At 35.0% G+C, this 22540-nt stretch overlaps 1 protein-coding gene across 1 annotated transcript; it reads right to left on the bottom strand.

Annotated features, from left to right (window-relative positions):
- Positions 1-16688: 16688 nt before the first annotated feature.
- Positions 16689-22157, bottom strand: LOC134265307 (uncharacterized). Its single transcript, XM_062747542.1, has 7 exons — positions 22032-22157; positions 21531-21679; positions 20678-20828; positions 20340-20579; positions 19342-19563; positions 17456-17527; positions 16689-16944 (listed from the first exon to the last, which is right to left on the bottom strand). The coding sequence occupies exons 1-7, from the start codon at positions 22126-22128 to the stop codon at positions 16769-16771; spliced, it is 1107 nt and encodes a 368-aa protein (XP_062603526.1). The 5' UTR covers positions 22129-22157; the 3' UTR covers positions 16689-16768.
- Between the last annotated feature and the right edge of the window lie 383 nt (positions 22158-22540).

The raw sequence follows: 22540 nt of genomic DNA, 5'->3' as shown, positions 1-22540 counted from the left end.
TTATTTTTTTTGATCTTTCCCAATTAAATCTATTGTTCTTCTTCCTCTTATGTTACAACAACAAACAAATGACAAAGAGGGGCTTCATTGGTTGAAAGATGAGCATTTTAGATATCTAGCGAAAAGATTTATTACCGAGATTAAATGTGGAAGAAGTTCGCATATCTGTGAATGCGAGATTTTAAAAAGGACAGAGTTTATTAAAATTTTTCATGTTGCAGTCGCCAATCTGGATAAAAGAGACCTTGTTGATTTTTTCAATAGGAAAAGTATAGCATATCCTAGGCTCCCCATCCTTTTCTGGCTTGGACGCAGTGAAACTACACAGCTATTAAAATGCTTACACTCAGTTATCGAAAGTGCACGAAATGACAATCTTTGCGCTGTAGAGCACATCTATTATTCTTTATATGGAGAATGCACAAAAAGCGGAACCCTAAAATTTGTTGGGTTCCATGAAGGTTGACAGAATCAAAAAAGATGTTAAAGATTATATTATTTCCTTTCAGCGACAACATGTCCAATACTGTTCTGCATGTTGTGATACAGTCTACCAGAGAGGATGATTTCGCATCAAAAATTGTCAAACAATTAATAAAGGATAATGTCGATATCAATGCCAAGAACAGAAACTGGGAGACTCCCTTGATGCTTGCTGTTAAAGGTCAACTCGGCCGATAAGTCGACAGCTTGTCATTGAAGAATTGGTCAAGAATCATTGTGAGATTAAAAGTAAGGATCGTCACCAAAATTCTGTCTTTCATTACTGCGTCCTTGAAGAAACTGATCTACTTAACTACATGACTTGCGCGAAAATATTAGATATACTTTTAAAAACAAACGAGAGAATAGATCTATCCACAGAAAACACAAAAGGTTTAACAGCTTTAAATTTAGCTTGTAAAAACACCAGGAATAGTAGAATTTTAAGTATTTGTACAATACTTGCCTACGATGGTCCCTCTGAGCAAGAAGACAGTAAAAGAGAGAAAAGACACAATCGGCTATCCATGAAAAGAAAAAAGGAGGTGATCCATCTGATCATGTTAACAAAATAGACAAAGATGGGAAGTATCCCATTTTCAATGCCATTTCGTGTTTAACAGGAGAAAATGAATTAGTAGAGATGGAGCGGCTACTTCGAGTTTGTATATTGTTACTATATGGAGCTGATCCAACCATCATAAGTGATGACAATTATAGATCTGCTATTGCTTATTGCAAGGACAAGGGCTACAGCGACCTGGACGCGATCATGGAATCAATGTTTAATTCCTGTAAAAATGACGAAACATCGACTGATTCTCTTATGATCGAAGCTTTAAAAAAGGGGTTAAAACGACTCTCAAAAACACATGCTACTGGTGATCATACCAGAATAACCATGAAGTTTTCAAACAAGGTTCAAATATCAGAGGAACTGAAGAACCTTCTATCAAATGCAGTGCAATATTTGTCAAAAACACAGTTATAGACAGTAGGTAAATACACGAACAAAATACTTTGACGCATAAAGAATACCTAGAATTCCTTAGGTACTATTGTAAAAAAAAAAAAGACTGTTGAAAGCGCATTTTTACAATGTTCCTTAATATGGCCATCTTTTTTATGCGTCTGCGTTTATAATTGCACTGTTTACAATTAGTATTCTTAAATGATCAAAGAAATTATATATCTTCACATATTCTTTTCATTTTTGAGGACACGACTCTACTAATTAATAAAAATATGCCAAATCGTGTTATATATATTATGTAAATATCAAAATATTTGAGGCCAGTTAGGGCCGAAAATTGTCTGATAAGTAACAATGAGTAAGGAGTATAAGACGAAAGGTGCTCCTTTGGTGCGTTGCACCTCGTTCCAGTCCCATATCTGACATATTAGACCATCTGAGTTTTGTATCTTGCTTACATCTTTTCAATATACATTGTGTTTGATTATTGTCATAATATGATAATGAGGCCGGCGACCAAACGTATATGCAGCAGATTTGTGTACAATGTTATGCGTGAAAAGAAAAAAAACACTAACTGTGGCCTTCAACTCAACATTTAGACATCTCGACGACGTATGATTAATTAACAATGCTTATTTCAATTCTTATATCAATGCAATTAAACCTAATTATCTCCCCTTGTTTAAAGGTAACAACTAACACTATGTTAGTATAAACAGAATCCCTTGGGCCCATGATAACTTCTTGTGTTGGGGGTAAAAGGGGGGGGGGGACATTGATGATTATAACACAAGTTATCATGGACCCAAGGGATTCTAAATTTTTAGTGATTAAGCCTTTAGATTCCTTTCTTATGATCCATTTTAATGGCTCCTCTATTTTCTTGATTGGTCATTATTTAAACAAATGTAAATCTATATTACCTTTTTGATGCTTTAAATCGATGGTCAATCATGGCTTTGTGAGGAATTTTTAACGGTTTTTCCCCATGTATTCCTACGTAAAACCTTAATCACCCATTGTGATCCCACTTTACCCCCAAGGATCATGCCCCACCCTACCCCGATGATCATGATTTGAAGAAACTTGAATCTTCACTACCAGAAGATACATCTGCATGAGTTCCATCTTTCTTGGGAAAAAGATTTTTCAAGACACCATTACTTTATCACTATATCATCACTATATCATAATCATCTCCCCTTGCAATAGGGCGTGGCCCTTTATTTGAACAAATCTAAATCCCCTTCACCGAAAGATATTTTTTGGTTTATATTAAGTTTGGTTGAAATTGGCTCGGTGGTTCTTCAGAAGATTGATTGATTGATTGATTGTATATTGTTTAGCGTCCCTCTTAAGAATTTTTCACTTATATGGAGACGTCACCGATGCCGGTGAAGAGCTTCAAATTTAGACCTATACTCGGCTCTCAGGGCCATTGAGCAGTGAGGGTTCTTTATCGTGCCAACGCCTACCGTGACACGGGACCTACGTTTTTAAGGTCATATCCGAAAGACCCGTGACTTTCACTTCTAGTGCCGAGCGCTTGGCGAAGGAACAGTCACTACCTTTGTTTACGTCTTTAGGTATGACGCGGCGCAGCGATCGAGAATCGAACCCGGGCCTCCCGATCACGAAGCGAACGCTCTACCACTAGGCTACCGTGACCGGTTCTTCAGAAGAAAATGAAAATGGGAAAAGTTTACGACAGCAACAAGGTTACACCAGAAGCAGTCTCCCAGTTATAAATCAACTAGTATGCAACAATTGGTGATCATATAGCCAAGTATCTGTCCAGTGTCCTTGTTGTCCATATTATTTTTCAATTGCGTAATTGTATTGCAAAATTACTTGAAGAAAACCCTTGCAGACGTCATACTAATTGCTTTAGCATGCTCTTCGAGGGCCAAACACCGTATACAGTGGAAAATGTTTTCTGAGTTTTTAATTACATGTAGACCAAACACAAAGAACACGTAGAAAAAATTTAATTTTATTCCTTCAAAAAGGTATATATACGATTTTTATTTTTTCTATGAACTAGTTATGTTCCTGTCAACATTGCAGTTATAATTTATCAGCAAAGACATTTAATTGCCCCATTTTCTACTCAAGTACCATTATTATATAAAATTTACATCATAAACAAGTTTTAAATTAGAAAAGTGAAATATTAATTTTGTTTGGTGGTGCATAAGAAATTAGTATCATAAGACCCAAAATTCATCAACTTACAAAGTTTGATAATATTCAGCCAGATATGACTGAAGATATTATAATATAATTATAAAATACCATAAGTAGGTCACAGTGACCTACCTTTTGATTTAAATTTTCTGAGGACTCAAGATACATTAATTGACAAAGACTGATGATTCTAATTAAATAAATACCTGAGATATTCAAAAGTAGGTCACCAAGACCTACTTTTCAGTCAACATTCTCTGAAAACCCAAGATGCATCAACTGACAAAGTTTGACGATTCTAAGCCAACTAGTACCAGAGATAATTAAATATAGCCATCAAATGTCAAAAGGAGGTCACGGTGATCTACTTTTTGGTCAGTGTTATCCAAAAACCCAAGATGCCTAGACTGACAAAATTTGATGATTCTAATCCAATAAGTACCTGAGATACTGTAAGTCGTTTTAATTCCACGGTGTTAAAATTTCACGACATCTCACAAAGAACCAATTGCGATGTTTTTAATTTCACGCTGCAAGAAATGAATTCAAATTTTATATAAGCATTTAAACGTTTCTAAGAACAAGTAATAGAATTCACGATGGGTTTAATTTCGCGGAAAAATAATAAATCGCGAACATAGCGAAATTAAAACCATCGTGATTATTTGCCAATCTACAGTATTCAAAAGTAGGTCACCGTGACCTACTTCTTGTTGGACATTCAATGAAAATCTAAGATGCCTCAACTGACAAAGTCTGATGATTCCAAGCCAAGAAGTACCAGATATAATTAAATATAGCCATAAAATGACAAAAGTAGGTCACAGTGACCTACTTTTTGGTTGACGTTCTAAAAAAACCCAAGGTGCCTGAACTGACAAAGTTTGATGAATCTAAGCTAATACATACCTGAGATATTCAAAAGTAGGTCACCATGACCTACTTTTTCGACGACATTCTCCAAAAACCCAAGATGCCTCAACTGACAAAGTTTGATGATTCTTAGCCAATAAGTGCCTGAGATACTTGAATATAGCCATAAAAATGTCAAAATTAGGTCACCATGACCTACTTTTTGGTCACAATCTCCGAAAACCCAAGATGCATCAACTCACAATGTTTGATGATTTTAGGGCAATAAGTACCAGAGTTACTTAATTATAGCCATAAAATGGCAAAAGTAGGTCACCATGACCTCCTTTTGGTCATGGCTCTCCAAAAACCCAAGATGCATCACAACGTTTGATGATTCTAAGCCAATAAGTACTGGAGATACTTAAATATAGCCATAAAATGTCAAAAGTAGGTCACAGTGATCTACTTTTTGGTCGTCACTCTCCGAAAACCAAATATGCATCGACTCACGAAGTTTGATGATTCTAAGTAAATAAATACCTACTTAAATATAGCCATAAAATGTCGAAAGTAGGTCATCATGACCTACATTTTGGTCAATATTTTTCAACGACCCAAGATGCATCTACTGACCAAGTTTTATGATCATAGGTCTGAAGGTAATCAAAATATGCGTTTTAAACAATTTGTAAACAAATGCCTGCAAAATTCTAAAAGTAGGTCACAGTGACCTACTTTTTCATAAATATGTTTCAAGGTCCGAAGATGCATCAAAGTACAAGATTTGATGATTCTAAACCTCCCAGTGTCCGAAATAATGGGATTTAATGTTTTTAAAAGGATAAGTCATACAGTTAAAAAAAATAGGTCACGGTGACCTACTTTTAAAGTGACATTGTTTGAGGACCCAAGATGCATCGACTGACATAGTTTGATGATCATAGGCCTTAATGTGTCCAAAATATGCCTTCAAATAAATTTAAAAACAAATCCCCGCAAAATTTTAAAAGTAGGTCACCGTGACTTACTTTTGAAATAACATGATGTGAAGTCGTAAGATGCATCACCTTACAAGATTTGAGGATCCTTGTCCTTATAGTAAGCTATACATGTTTTTATTACTTTTAAATTTAGGTCAACTTTGAAGTGATCTTGAGACCACGCCCTTTTCCCCAGGGTAATTCCCCATGCAAATTTTAATCTTCGACATATCCTAACCCTTGTATGTAAGTTTGGTGAAAATCTGCCAGGTGGTTATGGAGAAGATTTTTTAGCAATCAGTACTTTTGGTTTTGTTTTCCTGATTATCTCCCCTTGTTTAAGGGTCCTAACCCTTATTTTAGTATAAATGGTAGCGCTTGGGCCAAGGATATCCTGTGACAAATTTGGTACTGATTGGCCAAGGCGTTCTTGAGTTATGGCCCATATTCTAAAAAGTTTGCGCATACCGCAGATGGCCATAGCATTAGATCTTTGAGCCTTTGGCTCAGAAGAGCTAATAAAAATCACCAGATCTTTAGTTTTTAAATGGAATAGAGTTTTTCTTATCAAAGTTTTTATTTTTGATCGAGTCCTTGGGTAGTGCAAAACATACGAACAAACTGCTAATGTAATAGACATTTCCAGATTTCGCGATCCCGAGACCGTACTCGCGCACTGACTCTGATAGTTGTTTCAAAATTTTTATGGGCCGTGCCAAAATTTGATTTATTTACAAACAATCAAAACACTGTTTCCTAGATGAAACAAGGCAGTATGTAGCATTTAAAGTCATAATATGGCATATTTTTCATAAGTTCAGACTAACTAAAATTAAAATGATCTGTTTTGTTACTTTATATAAAGATAGGACTTTCCTGTAAATAACACAATTTAAATCAATCGCATTTCATAGATATCCGAGATTTAAAACAATAACCGATTTATAACTGACTCGGATTAAAATATCATATCAAACACAGTTTAAAGTCAATTTAAGCTGCATGTATAGAAATATGGGGATGATATTTGGGTTCAAAATCTGTGATTTTATTTTAATGAGATAGCAAATATTATCTTAATCTTTGTTTAATCTCGTGTTTTACTTTTTAGTTCAGATACGCCATACCTAGTATATAGCTTATAATTTTATGCATAAACGCCAAAGGCGTCCACGATTTTACCAGATAACCCTCATACGTTACACACGAAACCTTATCACCACTTCGTAGAATATATGTAGGAACTATATCATGCCTCTCACCCCTCCTCCATGTTTGAAATAACTTTTTGTGGTGATTTGTTAGGGCGATTGTTGCCCTATTATTTACGTTTTGGTTTTTAGAAATACAAAAAAATGCATTATAATGATGCTTTAATATTATTATTCAATAATGAATACACAAATACATACATGTAGTACAAATAATCAATATTAACAGATTTGCAATGAAAATAATCAATGCTAAACATAAGAATGACATCATTCAACATAATGCATGATTGTAAACATAAATTCATATTAACTAATACAATGTGGCAAATATAAACATGTAAATGCAAAATAAAAGTTCCAGTTTTAAAGATATGCATGAAAAAGTCATCATTTGGAAGTAAAATATCAAATGATCAGGATTATTTGTAAATATCAATTTAATCTCTTCTCACTCTGTTGCTACCTGAAAAATGTTTTAAAATACTAGTTTATCAATTCAGATTTCAGTGCAGTAATTGCCCTCATTGGTTGCTTGGAGGTGCAATTTTGTCTATCTAAAAGAATGTTGAAGTTTATGTTATCATAAGAACAACAATGACACATTCACACCAAAAAATAATTTGAATTACTGTATATTAAGCATGAGTTGTGTATAAAGGATTCAATTTTAGCAAAATTACACTTGAAAGGACTTTTTATGATGCCTTTAACAGGTCGGAGAGAATACTCGAAATCGGGTATTATCCGTGAAATCGCGTATAATACTCGATATTAGGGTATCGTTGAATCCGCAAAATCGGGTATAGGAGGTGTAAACACCTAATAAAACTTAAAGAATGGGATGGCGCATGTTGCCGAGTTAACTTTCTTCTAGATACACATGTTTTCTAAAGATATCACTAGCCAAGTAAGAATTTGGATTTCAAGATTAATGCGCTCGGGACAACAAATACCCGTGGAGCTCAGTACATTTCATGATCTGCACACAAAAAGGCGTTCGATTTGCTTTATATTTTACCTTATGTTGAAAGTATATGCATCTTCCTAATGTTCATTCCCAACACAACAGAATTGTAAAGTATCAGAATTCGGGAATTTATAATAATTCCACATTAACACGACAAACATGAACAATTTGTAAATAAATCAAATTATACGGAAACACATTTCACACACCAGATATGATGCCATGTATAAACAAGAGATTGTCTATTCTATCTAATTATGAGTAATTAATTACTTTCACATTCATCTTGTGCATAAAATCAAATTTATTTTTGAATGTATAAATAATGTAATGATAAAAATGTCTAAAATTTCGGCTAAAAGAACCCTCTTTCTCTTTTTTTTTTGAAAATCTTTTCTTTTTTTATTTATCATTCAAACATATTTGCAGAATATGTCTTCAAAATTTTAGCAGAGACAGTGATAGTTTCAGGAATACAATTTATGAGAGAACATAACTGTTGATCGTTTAATTTCGCTAAGTCATCAATATTTTACCATTTCCTGGCGACTTCAAAAGGGAAGGGGGCTAAAGGCTTCTTGACCACCTCTGACAAAACAACCTCGACTGTGTTATACATGTGTCTAAAAGACCTCTCTTTGAATGTAACGGTCGGTTAAACTCGGTCATATATTTTTAATCGTAAGGAAGAGTGGGGGGGGGGGGGGGGGTAGGTTCGAAATTTAGTACCAAAATTTTTCACCAAACACCAAAACTTTACCCGTTTTAAACCTATACTGGGAGGTGTCTGTGGAAAGTGGGGGGGGGCTTTACCTATGTAACAAGGTTCAATGTATATACTAAGTATATATTGGGAAAAAAGTGAGGGGGGGGCTAAGACCCCCAGCCCCCCCCCCCGGTTCCGACGCGTATGATAAAGAAAGGAAATGGCTACGATTTTTATGAAATTTTAATGTCCGATGAGGAATTATATTCCCAAAAAGTAAGACAAGAGTTTCCAAGGCAATTGAAGACTCCATTATTTCAGATTGTTCATTAACATGTTCATAAACGTAAAAACTATAAGAAATGTGAAAACTTGCATATGTAATTCATATATCAATATGACTGTACCTCGATCTATATTGAGAAATTCAATGTATTTTAACTTCATGAAAAGATGTACACATTTGACTTTTATTTATACCCCCCCCCCCTTAAAAAAAACACGAAAATCCTGTTCATATGACTTCTCGCTTTCAATTTTCACAAAATGCATAAAATAAAGGTAAAATAGTATATTTTTTATCGATTAAAATGCAACCAAAAATTTACGGTGTCTTTGAATTAAACATATCATGCTAAATTGACATAAAAAAGATACTCCGCTTCAATTAGCTATTTTCAAACTGTTTTCCCGTGCATATTTATTTCATCTTATTTTATTTTCTTCTTTATAATAACGTTGGTATTCTATAATGGCAGAGATATACAATTATGACTCGCTTTACTGTACTCTCTAACTGTTAGGAGTAATTTATATTTCACGAGAATGGGACGCCATACATTTTTCAGTAAAAATACATAACACGGCGTTAGTCGTTTAATTTCTTTAAAATTTCACGTTTTGTGAATAGTGCACAAATTAGAAAATTAAGTATATGGAATACTTTAATGGGAAATAAAGACAAACGAAGTGTAGTTATTTGTTTTTAGAAATTATATTGAAAAATGATAACGCCACTGTGCCCTCTTTGTTACCCCAGCAGTGTTTGTCGTGTGATTTTAAAGTTATTTGAGAACCTTATGAATTAGGTTTAATAAAAATAAATCCACAAGATACTGATGTACAAGTAACAGTTACTGGCATAATGCGCCGTTGCTTTATTCTTCAGTTTTTATAGAAAGTTGCACGGAATACCCGATTTCGCGGATTCAACGATACCCTGATATCGAGTATTATACGCGATTTCACGGATAATACCCGATTTCGAGTATTCTCTCCGACCTGTTTAATGACATATATGTACATGTACAATTCTAAAAGCATGACAATTATCAAATGGATCAATAAATTTAATTTACTAGCAAGAAATATAATAATTCACAAACAGTGAATATAATAATGCCAACATTACACATAAAGAGTGCATATAAAAAAAAACTATGGAATCGATGTAACCTTGATATACGGAGGTGATCTGATATTGCGAGGAATAACAAACAAGAGGCCCAGGGGCCACAGCGCTCATCTGAGCACATCAGGCTTGAATTTACTCCACCCCCCTCCCTCAAGGGGTTCATCATTTGAACAAACTAGAATCTACACTACCTGAGGATGATTCCATATAAATATCACAAATCATAGCTTTGAAGTACTTGAAAAGAAGATTTTAAAAGGTTTCCCTATACATCCCTATGTAAAACTTGGGTCCGCCATTTTGGCCCCACCCAAGACCCGGGGGTCATGATTTGAACAAACTTAAATCTACACTACCTGAGGATGATCCACATGAGTTTCATCTTTCCTGGCCCAGTGGTTCTTCAGAAAAAGATTTTTAAAGATTTTTCCTATATATTCCTATGTAAAACTTGGGTCGGCCATTTTGGCCCCACCCTAGACCCAGGGGTCATGATTTGAACAAACTTGAATCAACACTACCTGAGGATGATTCCACATGAGTTTCATCTTTCCTGGCCCAGTGGTTCTTGAGAAGAAGATTTTTAAAGATTTTTCTTATATATTCCTATGTAAAACTTGGGTCGGCCATTTTGGCCCTACCCTAGCCCGGGGGTCATTACTTGAAAAAACTTAAATCTGCACTACCTGAGGATGACTCCACATGAGTTTCATCTTTCCTGGCCCAGTGGTTCTGGAGAAGAAGATTTTAAAAGATTTTTTCTATATATTCCTACAGTACAGACCAGACCGAACCTGACACCCAAGCATGAGTCCCAGAAAGCAGTCCCCGGGACTGCTTTTGGACCGCTCTGGGACTGCTGTGGGACTGCTCTTGGATCGCTATGGGACTGGTCTGGGACTGCTCTAAAAAGCAGACCCAGCAGTCCCAGCTCTCCCTGGGACTGCTTTTTGGGACTGCTTTGTTCACTCATGTGTGAAAAAAGGTTCTGAGTGACATGATAGCTCCACCCCCTTGTGTATTCTGAATTTGCAGGCCCCCTATTGTTTTGTTTACTTACAGCAGAGATGAGTTTAATCTGCTTAAAAAGCAAGGATTTCTTACAATCTTTTAATATGAAGAGATTATTATAGTTTATTAATATTTACCTAGACTGTATATTTACACAAATGTAGTTTAGAATAATTTTTTTTTAAAATAAAGTTGTGAAATAAAAAAAGTTAGGAGAAAATTAATTTTTTCCCTAAATATAATTTATAAGATAAGGTTTAGGAGAAAAAATATCAACATGTAGGCCTTTTTATTACGGGGGTATTTAATGTAAAATTAGATACTAAAAATTTGCATTGGTACTATTTAAAAATAATTATTACACTTCAATAAAAGATTTTTAATTGAAAAAGGAACATGTTTTTAACCCTCAAATAGAAAACCTCACACTTTATTAAATGACCATACAAGAGGCCCAAGGGCCTTGAATCGCTCTTCTGATATATTGTACAACCTATCACTTGTATTTGAAGCCTCTAACCCTAAGTATCCTAAGACCCAAGTTGCATCAACTGACAAAGTTTGATGATTCTTAAGCCAATTACTAGGACTGAAGATATTTTAATAAAGCTATAAAAAAAACCATGAGAAGATCACAGTGACCTACTTTAAGATTGAAGTTTTCTGAGGACTCAAGATGCATTAATAGATAAACTAAGATTGAAGATTCTAGGCCAATAAGTATTCGAGATATTCAAAAGTAGGTCACCATGACCTACTTTTGGTTGACATTCTCCAAAAACCCAAGATGCATCAACTGACAAAGTTTGATGATTCTAAGCCAATAAGTACCAGAGATACTAAAATATAGCCATAAAATATTGAAAGTAGGTCATCATGACCTAAATTTTGATTGACATTTATCAGAGGCCTAGGTTGCATCTGCTGACCAAGTTTGATAATTCTAAGTCAATAAATACCTGAGATATTCAAAAGTAGGTCACCGTAACCTACTTTTTGGTCGACATTCTCTGAAAACCTAAGAGGCATAAACTAACAAAGTTTGATGATTCTAAGCCAATAAATACCAAAGATACTGAAATATAGCCATAAAATGTCAAAAGAAGGTCACCGTGACCTACTTTTTGGTCGACATTCTCCGAAAACCCAAGATACATTAACTGACAAAGTTTGATGATTCTAAGCCAATAAGTACCAGAGATACTTAAATATAGCCATAAAATATTGAAAGTAGGTCACCGTCACCTAATTTTTAGTTGTCACTCTCCGAAAACCCAAGATGCATCAACTCACCAAATTTGATGATTCTAAGCCAATAAATACCAAAGATACTGAAATATAGCCATAAAATGTCAAAAAGTAGGTCACTGTGACCTACTTTTTGGTCGAAATTCTCCGAAAACCCACGATGCATCAACTGACAAAGTTTGATGATTCTAAGCCGATAAGTACCGTATATACTCGCCTATAAGTCGGTCCGCCTATAAGTCGGTTGTATTTAATAAGCTTAAAAATCAGAGGGACTGACTTCATATAATACCATTCATTTTATAGCTCGCCTATAAGTCGGACATAGAGTTTTGGACCTGAAATTACTCCCAAAAATCCGACTTATAGGCGAGTATATATGGTACCAAAGATACTGAAATATAGCCATAAAATGTCAAAAGTAGGTCACCGTGACCTACTTTTTGGTCGACACTCTCCGAAACCCAAGATGCATCAACTCACCAAGTTTGATGATTCTAAGCCTATAAATACCTAAGATATTGAAATATAGCCCTAAAATGTCAAAAGTAGGTCACGGTGACCTACATTTTGGTTGACATTTTTCAGAGTCCCAAGATGCATCAGCTGACTAAGTTTGATGATCGTTGGTCTGAAGGTAATCAAAATATGCCTTTTTAACAATTTGAAAACAAATGCCTGCAATATTCTAAAAGTAGGTCACAGTGACCTACTTTTTCATAAATATGTTTTAAGGTCCCAAGATGCAGCAACTTACAAGATTTGATGATTCTAACCCTCTCAGTGTCTGAAATAATGGGACTAAATGTTTTAAAAGGGATAAGTCATAAAGTTCAAAAAGTAGGTCACGGTGACCTACTTTTAAGTTGACCTTGTTCAATGACCCAAGATGCATCAACTGACAAAGTTTGATGATCATAGGCCTTAAAGTGTCCAAAATATGCCTTCATATCAATTTGAAAACAAATGCCCGCAAAATTAAGATGCATCAACTTACAATATTTGATGATCCTAGTCCTTCTAGTAAGCGAAATATAGACATTTTCACTAATTGTAAATTTAGGTCAACTTTGAAGTGACCTTGAGACCACGCCCTTTGCCCCAGGGTCATGCCTTGAACAATTTTTTATCTTCAACATATCCTGATCCTTGTGTGAAAGTCTGCTTGGTGGTTCTGGAGAAGAAGATTTTTTTGCAACCAGTACTTTTGATTTTGTTTTCCTGATTATCTCCCCTTGTTTTAGGGTCCCAACCCTTAGTTTAGTATAAATGGTAACCCTTGGGCCAAGGATACCCTGTGACAAATTTGACACTGATTGGCCAAGGGGTTCTTGAGTTATGGCCCATATTCTAAAAAGTTAACGCACACCGTACACTGCACGACGCACACCACACAAATGGCCATAGCATTAGCTCTTTGAGCCTTTGGCTCAGAAGAGCTAAAAATAAAATTAATAAATTAATGCTACCATTCTTCCGTAACATAAACAATGTGGATAATCATCGGGGAAATTATTTATGAATTACCGGTAGTTTTTAATTTATAAACAAGTTATTAAAAGAGTACATTAATTTTAAAAATAAACAGTTGAAAATACCTGGATTTATGATTTATTTCTTTTTGTTTTGCTTCTGATTACCTGGCCGATTAATGTGTATAAAAATGGTATCAACACTTGCGGTTTCAATCGCCTTTGGGCAGAAAATCAATTCATGTTATTTGTGTATACATATCAGCGTTTCACATCATTGAACATGCTGGTCAGCAATGACCCTAATTTCGATCTATGTAAAGCAAAACTAAAATTGATAAATGAAATGTGTATGAATTTCTTTCAGGATTAATTAATTTTGAACATAATCTGAGGGTTCCATTCTGGTGATTTACAGATATACACTCTAACATTTACAAATAATAAAGCACTTAAAACTTAAAGCACAGTATTATAGAGATAGAGAAATTTAAAATAATTAATTTGACATGTAAGTAAAAATAATGATGACTGAAAAATAATACTTTGCAAAATTAACAAAGATTTTTTTTTAAAGCCACAATACTTAAGAAAATTTATACGAGTATCCCGATAGTATGGAAATTGGCCATATAACGATAAGATCTATTTTTAAAAAGCTTATTCTGGTGGAAAATAAATAATTCACGTTTAATTTTCTGTAGAAACCAGAAGTCTCTGTCGAGACTGAAGCTCTACTGGTTTGTACTTATAGCAAAGGAAGAGAAAAGTACTTAAGCAGTTGGAAATTGAAACTTTTCAACAGCAATAAATAGAATAATGATCCTTGATTAAGTCTCTTTATGTTCTTAGTGTAGTCTACTTGCATGCCACATTATATTATAACCAGACTAAAACTGTTATTTGGAGTAGCATTTTGAGAGTATTTAACAGAAATTTCTATTTTTAGTAACCACGGCAACACCGTTCATCGTAATCAAAAACCGATATACAGAATTATGTATCTTAGTGTAGCCTACTTGTTTGCCAAGTTATATTGAAATCAGACCAAAACTGTAGGAGGAGTAGCATTTTGAAACAATTTCACAGAAATTTCTATTTTTAGTAACCACGGCAACACCGTTCATCGAAATCAAAAACCGATACACAGAATTATGTATCTTAGTGTAGTCTACTTGTGTGCCAAGTTATATTGAAATCAGACCAAAACTGTTATTTGGAGTAGCATTTTGAAAGAATTTCACAGAAATTTCGATTTTTAGTAACCACGGCAACACCGTTCATTGAAATCAAAAACCTATACACAGAATTATGTATCTTAGTGTAGTCTACTTGTGTGCCAAGTTATATTGAAATCAGACCAAAACTGTAGGAGGAGTAGCATTTTGAAACAATTTCACAGAAATTTCTATTTTTAGTAACCACGGCAACACCGTTCATCGAAATCAAAAACCGATACACAGAATTATGTATCTTAGTGTAGTCTATTTGTGTGCCAAGTTATATTGAAATCAGACCAAAACTGTAGGAGGAGTAGCATTTTGAAAAATTGTTTACAGACAGACAGACGGACAGACAGACAGACAGACGGACGGACGACGGACGCATTACCATCGCATAAGCTCTTCTGGTCTCTGACCAGTAGAGCTAAAAATTAATATGGGAAACAGTATCAATCATAGAAAATAAAGAAATGGAATTATTTATATACCAGGTAATTGTGATTAATTTTAATTAATAGATAATAAATTTTAATTTTAATGAATTTTAATTTGGGACTGCTCTGGTGTAATATTCATGTTCAGTTTAATTTTATACATGTAGGTGTGAAAGCCTTCTTCCTTTAATAAATATTATTCCCAATTGGTTCTCCGCGCGAATTGTTAATAAATGACCTTCGCATTCATGTAAGGATTCCTGGCATACTACCCAGAATCAATTTCAACTGCCTTTTATAATCCAATTGTTTATTGGAAATCTCATTTCTGAGTTAGCTCCGCCCATTACATTAATAAACCCCGCCCTCTGGGACTGCTCTCTGGGACAACTGGGACTGCTGGGACCGCTCTGGGACTGCTGTGGGACCGCTGTGGGACTGCTGTGGAACTGCTTTAGCAGTCCCAGAAAGCAGTCCCCGGGACTGCTCTGGGACTGCATTGTGTCAGGTTGGGTCTGGTCGGTACTGTATGCAAAACTTGGGTCCGCCATTTTGGCCCCACCCTTGCCCCGGGGGTCATGATTTGGACAAACTTGAATCCACACTACCTGATGATGATTCCACATGAATTTTATCTTTCCTGGCCCAGTGGTACTGGAGAAGAAGATTTTTAAAGATTTTTCCTATATATTCCTATGTAAAAATTGGGTCGGCCATTTTGGCCCCACCCTTGCCCCGGGGGTCATGATTTGAACAAACTTGAATCAACACTACCTGAGGATGCTTCCACATGAGTTTCATCTTTCCTGGCCCAGCGGTTCTGGAGAAGAAGATTTTTTAAAAATGTCATAAATTTTTCACAAATTCATAATTATCTCCCCTTGGAAGGGGGCGTGGCCCTTCATTTGAACAAACTTGATTCCCCTTCACCCAACGATATTTTGTGCCAAGTTTGGTTGAAATTGGCCCAGTGGTTCTTGAGAAGAAGATGAAAATGTGAAAAGTTTATGACAACGACAACAATGACAACGACAACGACGACAGACAAATTTTGATCAGAAAAGCTCACTTGAGCCTTCGGCTTAGGTGAGCTAAAAAGGAATGAGGACAGATGACAAAACAATTAAACTGATATGAACAACCTTTTGCACATTATAAAAGTCAAGAATAGAAAAAGTTAAGTATTTTGAGCATCAATATCTCAAAGATGTGAAAGTGGAAGTCCCAGGAATGTTTTACTTGGAGAGAATTTTACTCTCAATATCTCAAATCTTTGGATATCTTAAAAGTTGTTTTAATTGGTCTCATTGAGTTTGAGATAATGAGGTTTGACTGACAGTGTTACTGTATATCACAACCACAGAATAACAAGACTTTCTTTTCAATAAAATTTACAAGAAATCTGTAAATAAAAACATATAAACTTACACAAAAGGAATGAATAAAAATGTATACACAATTGGAATGAATTTCAAAAATATGTATTTTTATAAAAAATTATCAAAAAGGATATGCTTCTGAAGTCATGATACACATATATTTCAATCAAAAACGATGGCACAACCTTGTAGATAAAACAGCTTCTTTTCCAACAGTTTTCATAGCTTGTATAAAAATCTCACTAATAAAAGACTAAAAATCACAACTAATGGACTGTATAAAACATGATTGCCAGCATTGCACTTGTTGCCTTTACAGAAGCAGTAGTTAACGGCTCGCTGGTAGGTGGTGATAAATTTCTTACAACCAATGTAGTCTGTGACTGGCTCCAACACTAAAATGAAAGACCGAGACCTTTAAACATACTGTTTAATAATCACACTTTACAAGACTGTGTTTCTACAAAAGATATAAATCTGATAATTAAATTCATCAACATGCACAAATGGAAGGAACTTAAGTGATAATGTATTTTTCAGATTAAAAATTTCTTGGATGTTCCTCCCAAAAATATTGTACAATACTTCTTAAATATTTTTATTCACATTCTATTCTGTATCTGAATTAAATTTTTCAATATTTGTTAATCTTAGGGGAATCTCTCTTATACTGTAAAATCACATATTTTCATGGGATCAAGTTTTTGTGGTTTATTGAAAAACTTGTTTTGTGGACGATGAATTGTTGAGTATGTTAACATTTTACATTTCATGGAGGACATGAATTTTGGGTAATTTTTTATCTTGAAAAGCAACAAAAATTACTCCCCCTGCCCCCCCCCCATTAATTTGTGATCTCACAGTACAACAAGACCATTCTGATAAAAGAAAAAAAGTGATAATAACCTGTTCCCAGGCTTTGTAGCACTCTATAATACTCAATCTGGGAGTAACATTTTCTTCTGGCAACCTGATATTCTACAAAATAAAATGAAGAAAGATTACAGAAAAGACAAATATTAATGTAATCAAAATAACACTTATCCTAATATTTGATTTTATTGGCTCATTCAAGCAGTCGATGACACATCTGGTTATTTTAATGCAAGATAAATGTTGAGCGACTATTCTTTTTACATTTGTTTGATTTCAATTATTATTATTTGCATATTTTGTGTTTTGAAATTCCCTTTATTTAAAAGTAGAGGGTTAGTGATCAGTTGTAACAGGCTAGGGGCTGAGATTTATGAACAAATTCTCCGTGGACCATCCAATAAATTTTTACTTTAAAGCGGCATTTTTGTCAACTGAAGCAGTCAATTTGGTCTGTAGCCGGCTCTTAGGGAAAACCCTGATAATTATACAGTGTATACAGTCAAATGTTCAAAGTTATCTCAAAACAAGTTAAAACTAGATATCATTGAGATGGTGACCATCTCAAAGGGCCCCGCTTTCAACAATGAACATGAAAATGTAAGGTTAAAGATGAAGAGGAACATTTGTGTACTACAGTGAAAGTAATTTATTACGACTTCACAGATACTGCAATTTTACAGATATATATATATATATCAAAGTTATCCTGTATCCTCAGTTATATAAATTTACTTTAAGGAGAAAAATTATGCACCAAACAAAGATTTTAAACATAGAGGCTAATTCTGACCATGACCTAGAAAGTTTGACCAATTAAAATCACTGCACATCCATTGACCAGTGGCACTCTGTGAGTGAAATATGAGCCAGATTGGGCCAAGGAGAGAGAAGATATGCTTCAAACAAGGATTTTTCATATAATTCTGCTATGACCTTGACCTTCGAACTAGAAACATGGTTCAAGGTCACTGCCCAAAGGCACTCTGTAGGTGAAGTATGAGCAAGATTGGGCCAAGGAGAGAAAAGATATGCTCCAAACAAGGATTTTTCATACAAGTGTGCTATGACCTTGATCTTTGACCTAGAAACATGGTTCAAGGTCACTGCACACTGGTTACCCAAGGGCACTCTTTGTTTGAAGTATGAGCCAGATTGAGCCAAGGGGAGAGAAGATATGCTCCGGACAAGGATTTTTCAAACAATTCTGCTATGACCTTGACCTTTGACCTAGAAACATGGTTCAAGGTCACTGCACACCGGTTACCCAAGGGCACTTTTTGGGTGAAGTATGAGCCAGATTGGGTCAAGAGGAGAGAAGATATGCTCCAGACAATGATTTTACACACAATATTGCTATGACCTTGACCTTTGACCTAGAAACATGGATCGAGGTCACTCTACACCGGTTACCCAATGCAAACTGTGGGTGAAGTATGAGCCAGATTGGGCCAAAGGGAAGGAAGATATGCTCTGGACAAGAGATCTCGGACGGACTGACGGACGGACAGCTGGACGGACGGACAGACTGATCACTATAGGGCACCCGCCGAGCGGGGCCCTAATAATATCTTGGATTCATTGTCACATGTAGTTATTCAATTGTAAATCAGTGCTTAAATTTATATATTGAATACAAAAAAAAAAAAAAAAAACCTGAGGTTTTCAATTTTCAATATGAAAGGGGGACATAACTCATAATATCTTGACAATTACTTAATATTTGTTCTACATCACTTTTAGTTACCAAAATTAAAGATCATATCATTCACAAGTGACCCTCTTGAAGAATGAGTGTTGTTGCCAATTTTTTAGTAAAGAAGTAAAAGGACTAATTCAATTTTTAAAAATTCAGATAAAGCTCTCCTCAATGTAATAACTTGAACAAAGATTTTTTTCTGGAATATCACTAAACCTACCATCGTCCCACTCCTTGGAGCAGACATGACACCCCGTCTCTGTTCCTACCCCCGAGTCCTCGGGTTTGAATGGTTCCACATTACAGTAGCTACAGGAGTAGCAGGTCAGACCGTTGGTTTCTTTGTCGTAGTCATTCCCACTGCCTGGACCCTGTCCCCCAGGGATCACAATCTGCTCATCCCAGTTATTCTGGAACTCATTGAAAGAGCCATCACTCCAACCTATGAGGAAAGTTCAGAAAAAGGTATAATTCTTCAAACAATCTTTCTCTAATTTGACACTAGAATTTATCATTTAAGAGAAATTTTATGCAGTTTTTAATGGCATTGTTTCCCTTAAGATTGGCCTTAACCATTTTCTTTTTCCTGCAATATACTGTAGCAGCAAAAATTTATGTAGGGGATAAAATTTTATTAATTATTCAAGACATTTAAAAGGTTTTGTTCACATTTAATATCTTTTTCTTAAGTAACATTATTCAATAAATAGATAAGCAATTTTGAATGGGACTAAATTTTGTTGATAATTGTGATCTATGAAATAAATCAATACTGTTAATCACTTTATATTCGCGAGAACTTTATTTTCGCGTAATTACGCGAGATGGAATGCTAGCGAAAATTTCATTCTCGCATATTACAGAATTCCTTAAGATTATATAGAGCAATGACCACAATTAGTGAAAAATTTGTCTCGCTAATAAAGAGTCAATGACTATCTCGCGAAAATAAGGTGTCGCGAAAATTAAGTGATCTACAGTAAATAAAAGATAATCCCCCTGTCTTACAGTAATAACAGTTGTAATAAATAAAAAATAAAATTAGAATAAAAATCTCCAATCATATTCAATATTAGCTGCAATAATATAGACCTCTAGACCTCTGTTGTTGTTTGTTTGTTTTTCTGTTTCTTTTTGAATGGGAGAGGCTGAGGTTTAAGATAAACAAAATCTGAGAGGGCTAGTACAATGTACATTATTGCAGATAGTTTAACATACCACCAGGATTACTGCCATCTGGATACAGATTCCCCGGATTGGAGTATGGAATCTGCCTTATCCGGAGCGTGAATCCGATTTTGCTGTCTTTTTTATTGTCAGTAACAAACTGTACAGTCAGTTCATTCTGTGTAGTTTTGAAAGATCTGAGATTGGGGAAATCTGCTGAGGATCTTATTTTCCCACACAGACCTCCAGGGGGAAATCCAGGGATCAGTCTGGCATTGTCAACACGGGGCCCTACAAAGGGGAAAAGTGCCAAATAAATTTGAAATTGCGAGTTGGATCGAGTGAGAAACTTAATCTGGTTAACACGTATTTCGAATAATATGACAAACCATTAAAAAGTTTCAGAAAATCTTTGCAGTAGGATGGAATGCCATCTTCGTTAACAGGGCCATGGTTAGCATCAATGTCAAGGACATCTAAACTGACTGTGATCTGGTGCTCTGGTTTGGCCTTTATAGATACAATGCAGTTCCTTGAGTCCTGTAAATAATGCACAAATTTGCTATTACCATGTCAAAAGAAGTTATCTACAGTGACAATAATTTTCAATGAATATTATGGTAATTGAATTGAAATGAAACACTTGTGTATTATGGTCAGAATTGGTGCCATGACCACCCACTGGAGGGAGGAATGTAATGGTCTGGGTTGAGAATATAAGCCCGGATAGCTTAGTGGGTCAAGCACCTGACTAGTAACACAGCCATTTCAGGTTAGATTCATGATCCAGCCATACATTTTCGCCTTTTCTGTTTCAGGTTTGCAAATTTACAAGGGAATACATGTAACCTATTTTCTAATTTGGTATCTGCAACTGTTAATGGTATTAAATCTAACGGTCAAGACACTAGGGATGAAATGATACACCTCCTTTAAAGTTCGATACATATAAATTGTAAAATTTGGTCTCAGTTCCGTTATTTTCAATATGAATTTTCTACTTCCTTTTACTTAGTCTAGTAAAATATTTTACATGCAAAAGAACTGAACCCAAAATAGAGATTTTGTACCGTGTGTCAAACCGCGAAAAAATACTGAGGTGAATCACTGTCAAAGAAGAACAATAAAAGATATATCTCACTGTTCTTCCTCAACAACTGATGGTGATCAGGTAAGAGCAAAGCATTCTCAAAGGGACATAAAGCAAACAAATAAACGTGATAAGCTTATCTTGTATCATACCTGGTAAAAATTATAAGACTGCGACCTCACATCCTCATATCCATCTATGCTGTTCTGAAAGTTGTACTTGGTTCGATAATATGCTGGGTTTCTACAATACTCTTCATAACAGACAGAACAAAACTCATCTGTTTGCAAAATGATGTCCCCTAAAACAGGCATAAAACATGATACATTTTTTAAAATGGTAAACATTAACTTCAGGCCTCTGGGCATAGTGAACAACCCATATTTGGCAAGATTTTTTTTTTAAAAGTAGAATCTATTTAGAGATATATACGTAACCTTTGTTACTGAATAGCATAGTCTTGTAACAAGGTTACATACGAACATAGGTAAAAGTCAGCACTGATTCCTTGCCCTGACATTAGAAGAACCCTCCTCATTAATTTTTTTTTTAAGCCAATACCTAATATGTCTTTCAAAATAGGAAGATATAACATATGCACTGGAAAGGGGCAATCCATAAAAGTTACATATGTTAACTTTAATAAGACTAACCTGCTATAAATGATATTTTTAAAAACATAAACAAAACAAATTTCTCCATCTTGAAATCATTTCCGGAAATGAATGAATGCTTAGGAGACTCGTTCATCAAATATTTCGAGTATGCGTTCTCGCTCACAGTCATTTGGACGCTTTAATCAGAAAGTAAACATGGCCACGGTTGAGTCTATGGTTGTTGAGAAACAGAATGGAAAAGCCGGTTGATAGAGAAAAGGTAACATTCTAAACGTGTGTTTTTCAATCAGACTTGTATTCTGCCTTTCATCAGTAAAAAGTCCAACGCTGTGCAGCATGTGAAAGACTTCTTTTCAACTCTACAGCTCTACACAAGCTAACGTCTGAACGTTACATGTATCCAAATGTTTTTATGCATTTTTCCCCCATTTTCATTAAAATTATAAGCCTATCACTATTTCCCCAATAAATGAACAAATTGAAAAATGGAAAAGACATAGACGTTGTTTTTAGGACCTTAAAAAAAAAACCTTTAAAAAACTGGA

This window comes from Saccostrea cucullata, unplaced genomic scaffold (assembly GCF_032062105.1).
Source record: "Saccostrea cucullata isolate Sc308-1 unplaced genomic scaffold, CSIRO_AGI_Scuc_v1 ctg10504, whole genome shotgun sequence".
In the NCBI taxonomy this organism is placed as follows: Eukaryota; Metazoa; Mollusca; class Bivalvia; order Ostreida; family Ostreidae; genus Saccostrea; species Saccostrea cuccullata.
Note: the sequence above shows the minus strand (reverse complement) of the source record. Positions and strands in the feature narration are given on the sequence as shown.

Coding starts and splice junctions, on each gene's coding strand:
- LOC134265307 (XM_062747542.1), bottom strand. CDS start 22,128: ATGAACGAGTCTCCTAAGCATTCATTCATTTCCGGAAATGATTTCAAG. Junction 20,829..21,530: donor AGTCTTATAATTTTTACCAG/GTATGATACAAG, acceptor CATTATTTACAG/GACTCAAGGAACTGCATTGT. Junction 17,528..19,341: donor CTCCAAGGAGTGGGACGATG/GTAGGTTTAGTG, acceptor TTTATTTTGTAG/AATATCAGGTTGCCAGAAGA.